This window comes from Chiloscyllium plagiosum, unplaced genomic scaffold (genome assembly GCF_037043375.1).
Source record: "Chiloscyllium plagiosum isolate Xiang-an unplaced genomic scaffold, Cpla_swu_hap1 HiC_scaffold_25, whole genome shotgun sequence".
In the NCBI taxonomy this organism is placed as follows: Eukaryota; Metazoa; Chordata; class Chondrichthyes; order Orectolobiformes; family Hemiscylliidae; genus Chiloscyllium; species Chiloscyllium plagiosum.
Window position 1 is genome coordinate 61,682,896 of NW_028270163.1, and position 8,863 is coordinate 61,691,758.

General features: G+C 51.9%; 1 protein-coding gene across 1 annotated transcript; it reads right to left on the minus strand.

The window, feature by feature from the left end:
- Window positions 1–1,281: 1,281 nt before the first annotated feature.
- On the minus strand, window positions 1,282–3,982 carry LOC148145346 (endogenous retrovirus group 3 member 1 Env polyprotein-like). The gene is made up of 2 exons (XM_088000791.1): window positions 3,581–3,982; window positions 1,282–2,711 (listed from the first exon to the last, which is right to left on the minus strand). Exons 1-2 carry the CDS (start codon window positions 3,956–3,958, stop codon window positions 1,707–1,709), a joined length of 1,383 nt encoding a protein of 460 aa, XP_087856917.1. The 5' UTR covers window positions 3,959–3,982; the 3' UTR covers window positions 1,282–1,706.
- Between the last annotated feature and the right edge of the window lie 4,881 nt (window positions 3,983–8,863).

The window sequence follows — 8,863 nt, forward strand, 5'->3', positions numbered from 1 at the left end:
CCCATCACCTCCCCCCGCGGCACCTCCCCCCGCGGCACCGCCCCCTTCCCATCACCTCCCCCCGCGGCACCGCCCCCTTTCCGTCACCTCCCCCCGCGGCACCGCCCCCTTTCCATCACCTCCCCCCGCGGCACCGCCCCCTTTCCATCACCTCCCCCCGCGGCACCGCCCCCTTCCCATCACCTCCCCCCGCGGCACCGCCCCCTTCCCATCACCTCCCCCCGCGGCACCGCCCCCTTTCCATCACCTCCCCCCGCGGCACCGCCCCCTTTCCATCACCTCCCCCCGCGGCACCGCCCCCTTCCCATCACCTCCCCCCGCGGCACCGCCCCCTTCCCATCACCTCCCCCCGCGGCACCGCCCCCTTCCCATCACCTCCCCCCGCGGCACCGCCCCCTTCCCATCACCTCCCCCCGCGGCACCGCCCCCTTCCCATCACCTCCCCCCGCGGCACCGCCCCCTTCCCCGCCCCTTCCATCACCTCCCCCCGCGGCACCGCCCCCTTCCCCGCCCCTTCCATCACCTCCCCCCGCGGCACCGCCCCCTTCCCCGCCCCTTCCCCATCACCTCCCCCCGCGGCACCGCCCCCTTCCCCGCCCCTTCCACATCACCTCCCCCCGCGGCACCGCCCCCTTCCACATCACCTCCCCCCGCGGCACCGCCCCCTTTCCATCACCTCCCCCCGCGGCACCGCCCCCTTCCCATCACCTCCCCCCGCGGCACCGCCCCCTTCCCATCACCTCCCCCCGCGGCACCGCCCCCTTCCCATCACCTCCCCCCGCGGCACCGCCCCCCTTCCATTACCTCCCCCGCGGCCCCGCCCCCTTCCCCGCGGTGCCGTTGCGCATGTCTGCGCCCTGCCCTTATCTCTCCCCTCCCCCACCACCGGCGCCATGTTGGCTGTTGTCCGTTGTCTTTCGCGCCTTCAACACATCATTGATGACGAATATCTCACCTTCAAACAACCGCCAAAACGTGCCCAGACCATTATTCTCAGTAAACTGTGCAGCCTTCAGGACACCTCGGTAGAACCCTGCCACGGTAACCTCTGCACCACATGTCATCATCAACATGGTTATTGTTAGAAATGAAAATCGCTTCTCAATAATCGCTCTAGACAAATTCAGGAAAACAAAGTTTTATTAACAAGTCAAGTCTGCAGAGTCGGGCACCCTTAAAGAAAAGGCGCGCTGAGGCTTACAAAGTCTCCATTATTTATAGGACAAGTCCCTCCTCTCCTTGGCTCCAACAAGCCATGAGGTTCACATTCTTAAAAACATCATTATTTTTATCACAAAGTCTGCAACAAAAGGCTCCAGAGTCTCCAAAGTTTGTTGTTTTTCTCACCCTGTAGTCTTATCAGACAAAAGCTTTAATCTTGAAACAGATGTCTCAAGTCGCACTCCCATCCTGGAGTCTTATCAGCGAAGGACTCATCCTTCTCTGCTGTGTGAATGGCTTCATTAATCAAGAGCCTGCTCGCTTTTACTATAGCTCACAAATTGTCAGCATTCTGCACAATTTAAACTACTCTACTTTTGAGTATATAAAATGGTTGTTAGAAAAGAAACAAAGGTTTTGTCTTTTATTATAGATCAGTCTGTGGTCCAGGCACATCTTAAAGTTTAAACCGAAATTACCTCTTACAATTCCACCCTTTTCTTTCTTTAAGATGTGCCTGACCAAGATAAGCCCCCCCCCTTCCCTCAAGGGCCCGGGAAATCCTTGGTCTTTCGCAGCAACATCACTTTAAGTTCCCGTGTCCCATGTTGTGGAACCACCACTGCCTGGAGTCGGGAAATATTTTTCTGAATTAAAAACTGAATACAGGGAGTTAGGCAGGGTAATACGAGAAGAAGAATCATGCCGCCCCCAACCACCAGCAACGCCCTGCGCCACCAGCTACCACCTAGGAGACCATCCCACCATCCGATGCCACTAAGAGGACGCCAAGATTGTACTGGCACATGGGCCAATCTCCGAATTTCATCGGAAATTTTCAAAACCGCTTTACCATTATCGTCAATTTCTAGACAGCAGTTTGTCAGGTTAAATTTCCCGCACACACCCCCCTCCGAGGCCAACAGATAATCCAAGGCAAGTCGGTTTTGATATATAGCAGCCCTCATCTGATCCTGCTGCTGAGCCAACAGCTCTAGGGCCAGGGCAGTCCGGTTAGTAATGACCTCTACGACTGCTTGGAGCCTGATAATTCGATTTAGCATATAGATAGGAGTACGATATCCCCATGATCCGTCCTGTGCCCAAGTAGCCGGCCCATAGTATTCAATAATCCGGGCCGGTGGCCACTCATCCCCCCAATCACCGACTTGGATATCCCTTGGCGACCTACGCAGGGAGTCAAAGAGTTTAACTCCCAAATCATCGCCTTCCTCCCGGGGTAATAGGAAGAACGCAGGTCGTATTAGACCCAGGAAGCATACCCCAGCCCATCCCATGGGCAGTTTGGAGTATGCCTGATTACCGCATATCCAAAATAGGCCATCTGGAGCAGGCCCTCCCTGCCTCACAACGTCATCCCACAACTCCTTTACCCCAGGGACGCCCTCATAAGGACCAGGACCACTGCAATTCCAGTATTCGGATTGTTGACCCCGTGGCAGAGTCTGGACAGGATTATTCCAGCATTGATTCCCCTGACAACCACCGCTCCACACTCTTTTCATGCCATCGGAAGGGTCAGCACTGAGCTCGTAAGAGGAGGAATCAGAACGTAACCGAATGCAATTTTGATGATCTCGGTTTGCAATGTACCAAGCAATATTCTCAGGCCACCAAACTCGCGTGGTTGCATCCAATATATTCTGACAGGGGCTAATCCCTACCTTCACGGTCCCCTTGCCTTCAATACAGAACTGGCCCTCAGGGCTGTTTGTCAGTCTCCACCCCTGGCTTTTTCTGTCGTTGTCACGAGTCCAAGTGGTTTGCAGCAATTCCCCTATGTCTAAGCTTTGACCAGTCCACGGCCATTGTTCCGAAATATGCGGCCCCCCACAGACCCAGCAATTGCTAACATTTAAAACAGTGGCTATTCTAGAGGTGAGATCAATAAACAGGTTTTGTGTAACATCAGGGAGTTTAATCTGTCCTTCTACCGCTTCGTATACAGATGGCACTTTAGGGAGCACGACCGTTCCCTGTCGGTCTTGCTCTTTCCCCAACCCCCGATCAGGGATCTGTATCTTGGTCTCCTTGACTCTGTCAACCTGCTCCCTGAGCAACACGGAGGATAGGTCCCGCCTCCCAGTTTTGCTAATACACACCCAGCGGTCATTTATAGGGCATCCATGGATTTTGCCACCGTATCCTTTATTATATACCTGATAATAGGGTCTCCCATCCTCCCAACATTCATGGCGTGCACTCACATCGTAACACCTATCGTCCACATAGGAATGGGACACAAATGATCCCGAATAGATTCGAATCCCAAGTCTTACTGTAGTTCGACATTTGTCACATCTCCCCTCACCCTCCCCCACATACAGGAGTAAACTGATCAATATCCCCACCAATACAGTCCAAGTAGAGTTCATTATTGCTGTCTTTTCAGTTTTACCGACAACGGCTTGTCCCCTTGTTCGCATGTCCAGGTGCTTTCTTCTTCAGGCGGAACGGGCCCCTTTATCCTTGATGCGTGGACCCACCCTTTTTCTTTCGTTCGAACAGCTGCCTCAGTTGTTAACAGAACCAGGAACGGTCCTTCCCACCGCGGCTGGAGCTTTTCGGCCTTCCAGGTCTTAACAAGTATCCAATCTCCGGGCTCCACCTTATGCAGGAGGAAGTCGAGCGGCGGAGTCTGAGCCAGGAGACCTTTCCTTCGGAGTTCTGCAAAAGAACGGGATAAGGCCAGTAAATAGGTTCGGATAAATACATCCCCCCCTTGTAGAGTGGGACATCCATCAACCTTACTCCAATACGGTAATCCGAAGAGCATTTCATAGGGGGAAACCCCGACATCTCGGCGAGGTGCCGTACGTATCCTTATTAGGGCAATGGGCAGGCACCTTGGCCAGGGTAACTTAGTTTCTAACATCAGCTTAGTCAATTGGGTCTTGAGCGTGCCATTCATTCTCTCAACTCGACCCGAACTCTGAGGATGCCAGGGTGTGTGGAATTTCCATTGGATGCCCAGGGCATTACAGATCAAATGGTGTAGCTTAGAAATAAAATGCGTCCCGCAATCGGAGTCAATAGATTCCATTATGCCATATCTCGGGATTATGTTCTCTAACAACAGTCGGGCCACGGTTGGTGCATCATCTTTGGCTGTTGGGAAAGCCTCTACCCAGTGAGTGAAATGGTCTACTATTACTAGCAGATATTTCCATCTCTGTACTGGGGGTAATTCTGTAAAGTCAACTTGGATCCTCTGAAATGGCCTAATCGCTAGGGGCTGACCACCAGCTGGCATAGAACGCATGGCCTTCTGATTAATACGCCGGCAAGTGGGGCATCCGACTACCTCTTGTTGGGCTAATGTGTATATCCCCCTGCATACATAGTCTCTCAGGATTGTGTCACACATGGCTTGCACCCCCCAGTGGGTCTGATGGTGTAATCGGTGCAGAATACCCCGGGTGATCTGTTTGTTCAGTACTTGTCTCCCATCAGGAACCGTCCACTTCCCGTTAGTATCTAGCCGGGCACCCAATTGATCCATTTTATCAATCTCCCCCTGGGTGAAGACGGGTTGTTTAGCGAGGCCCTCCCTCAACGGTATTAACGTTAACAATTGGACGGATTTTTCGACCGCTGCCCGCTTGGCTTCCTCGTCTGCCAGCCGGTTTCCCACCGCTTCCGGTGTCGACCCCTTCTGGTGACCGGGTACATGGACTACTGCAAGTTCCGTAGGTAACGCCAGGGCTTCCAACGTTAGGCTGATCATTTGTTCGTGAGCTAATTCTTTTCCCCGGGAAGTTATCAATCCTCGCTCTTTCCAGATTTTCCCGAAAGTATGAACGACTCCGTATGCATACTTTGAGTCAGTATATATGGTCCCCACTTTCCCTTCCAACAGCTTCAGGGCCCTCTGGAGGGCGTACAACTCACAGGATTGGGCTGACCACTTCCCGGGCAGTCGTCCAGACTCAATCGTCCGTTTCGTTGCACCATCTATAACAGCATAGCCACTGTATCGTACTCCACTGATGCACCGGGAGGACCCGTCGATATACAGTTCCTGTCCCTCACCCAGCGGGGCTTCTTGCAGGTCCTCTCGGCTTTTGGTCTGCAAGTCCACAAATTCCACACAATCATGCTCCTGTTCCCCGTCTGCAGGACGTCCGTACAGAAACTGGGCTGGGTTGCAACTGAGATCTTTTGCAAAATTGAGATCGTTCCCGGTCATCAAAATCGTCTCATACTTTAGGATGCGAGAGTCTGTTAACCAGCGGTGAGCCTTCTGAGCCAGTATGGCACTAACCGAATGTGGGGAGTATACTGTGATCCTTCCTCCAAAGGTAAGTTTTCGGGCCTCTTCTACTAACATTGCCGTAGCTGCCACTGCCTGTATACAGGTCGGCCATCCACGTGACACAGGGTCTAACATTTTTGACAAAAATGCAACCGGCTGACGTTTCCCTGCCCGCAGCTGAGTGAGCACACCCTGGGCAATTCCGCCGGCGCTATTAACATATAACTGGAACGGTTCCTTCAGGGTGGGTAAAGCCAATACCGGAGCTCGAATCAGTTTATTTTTAATAATATTAAATCGCTGCTCCTCCTCATCTGACCAGTCCACCTTTTGTCCTTCTTGTCCCAGTTTGTCGTACAAAAATTTTACTAAAGTGGTGTAACTTTCAATCCATATCCGGCAATACCCTACTAGTCCCAGGAATTGCCTGACTTCCTTCTTCGTCCTGGGTATTGGCATACCCGTAATTCCTGATATTCGTTCTGGCGTGATACGGCGGTGCCCCTTACTGACTTGATGGCCCAGATATCTTACTTCTCGCTCCACAAACTGGAGTTTTGTCCTGGAGACGCGTAGACCCTGTTTCCCCAGGAAGTTCAACAGGGCAACGGTGTCTGCTCGTACCTCCTCGTCTCTTGGTCCTGAGAGTAAGAGATCATCGACATATTGGAGCAATTGATTCTCCGCGTTACACTGAAATCTTTCTAAGATCTGCTCCAGTATTTGTCCAAACAAATTGGGTGACTCCGTGAATCCCTGCGGCAAGACCGTCCATCTTAACTGTCGCTTTCGTCCTGTGAAGGGATTCTCCCATTCAAAGGCAAAAAGGTTCCGACTTTCTTCGTCAAGGGGGCAACTCCAAAAAGCATCCTTCAGATCTATTACGCTGAACCATTCATGTTCGGGGGGAATTTTACTCATTAACGTGTAGGGATTAGGTACCACCGGGTATCTAGCCTGGACTACTTCATTCAACCCCCGCAGGTCTTGCACCAGCCTATACGTCCCATCCGGCTTCCTCACAGGGAGTATTGGAGTATTGAAAGGGGACATACATTCCTCCAGTAGTCCATCTGTGATTAATCTTTCTATCACAGGTTGTAACCCCTCCCATCCTTCCATAGCAATCGGGTATTGTTTCCTTCTTACCGGGCCTCTTCCTGGTAACATGGTGATTTGGAGAGGTTTGATGTTTAGACCCCCTCTGTTCCCCTCTCGGTACCAAACTTCCCGGTCTATTTGTTGATCATCATCTTCGGTGAGGGCGAACAACCTTACCACCATTTCCCCGTTACTTGGTACCGTTCCGATCCCTAGTTTGACCTGCAAGTCTCTTCCTAACAAATTAAATCCCGCCGATGGCAGTAGAAGGAGGTCTCGTTTAGTAGTTCTGTTTTCATATCCAATTTCCACGTCCTCTACCACTGGGACTTGTAATTTCTGTCCTCCAATTCCAGATACCCCCATAACTGTTCCTCCTGCTCGAGTGCCGGGGGGTATTTGGATTATACTTGATCTTTCGGCTCCCGAGTCCACCATAAATGTGATCTCCGATCCTTGGGGGCCCTACTTTCAAGTTTACCAGGGGTTCCTGTCGATAGTCCTTTTGCCCCAAGGGTAGGAACCCCCGACCTCCCTAATCTTCCTCCATCAGGGCGTACGACCTCACCTCCCGCTTGTAGCGGGAGCACTCCCGTTTAAAATGTCCCTCTTCATTACAATAGTAACATCTGAGTGTCCTCTTCGTTTCCCTGTCGCGGTCTCGCGTTCCTCCATTCTTCCTTTGTTCCGGCCATGGTTCTCTTTTCCTCTGCTCTTGCCACGACTCTCCCCTTTCCTGTTTCTGCCACGGCTCTCCCATTTCCTTTCTTCCAGCTGTCATTTGTTGCACCGTTTGCATCATTATCTTTGTCGCCTTCCTTTGCTTCTCATCGTCCCTTCTCACAAACACCTTTTGCGCCTCTCGTAGTAATTCACTTAAAGATTTACTATCCCAATCATCCATTTTCTCTAACTTCTTTCGTATGTCCGGCCAGGCCTTTGATACAAACTCTACCCGTATGAGTTGTTGCCCCACGTCCGTCTCAGGGTCCACCCCAGCAAACTGCTGCACATTCTTCCTAATCCTGTCTAGGAAGTCCGTAGGGGTTTCCTCCGGGTTTTGATGATTACCAAAGGCCTTGGTAAAATTGTGCCCCTTTGGGGCTGCGTGTCTTATTCCTTTTATCCAATATTCCCGCATGTCTCTCATGTTGCGCCGTCCTCCCTCCGTGTTCTTATCCCACTCGGGGTCGGTGAGGGGAAACTTCTGCTCCCCTCCTTCTCCCCCCTCTCTCTCCCAGATCAAGAGCGCAGCTTGTCGTATCATCTGACGCTCCTGGCTAGAGAACAATGTTTTCATGATGGAACACATCTCTTCCCACGTGTAAGTATTCGGACCCAGGAACTGATCCAATTGTTCAGCAAGTCCCATGGGGTCCTCTAGTAGACCCTTCATCTCCCTCCTGAAATTCCGTACTTCAGTACTCGTCAAGGGAACGTTCACATATCCCGTCCTTCCTTCCTCGCCCCCCCATGGGCACTTCCCGGAGTGGATTCATTCTTGCAATCGAGACAGGGTTTTGTCTGTGACCCTTTTCAGCTTGAGATCTGGTCTGTACCCCTGAGGTAGTTTGTGATTCCTCCCCATCTTCTTCCCCTTCCCCTGAATCGTCGTCACCCGAAGGAACATTCTGTGGGGCAGACGGGGTCACGTAGGGCGGCGGTAAGTGATCTAAAGGGTCCCATTCTTTCTGCCCTTTCGAGTCTTTATTAGTTACCTGCATTTGACAAGATATCGTAACCGGCAGCCAACAAAGGGCATAATCACTTTCTTCCAGATTAACATCAGGTTTTGAATTGACATATAAAATGAGGGCTTGCCGGACCCAGTCTTCGTCAGTACCGAATCTAGGCCACCACACTGAGTCGCCCTGAATAGGTTTCTGGGACCACTTTTGACAGTATTTTACCATCTTCCTTTTAGATTTTCCCTTTCTTCCAGCCTGATCCCAATTATTTAGCATTCTCCCTAACGGACTATCGTCAGGTACCCCGGGGTATGTGTCATTGTCCCTGTTTAAGCCTACCTTTCCCTTAATCACCTTAGATCCCTTATTTCCCATTTCCGAGGACTTCGTATTTTTCCCGTGATAATCTATCACAATGTAGCCAATTCCCGGACCTTCAGTCCCGTGATCGCCCAGGTTCCTTTGCAGGCACCCCCGGTCTTTGGATTCCTGTGTCCTACGTCTCTGTGACACAAATCACAGGCACCCCGTAGGTACACGTTCCTCCTCAAACACGGTCTCTGCAAAATCCCTCACAGGCGAGCCCCGGCCTCCAGATTCCTGAGTCCCACGTCTCTGTAGAAAAAAATCCACAGGC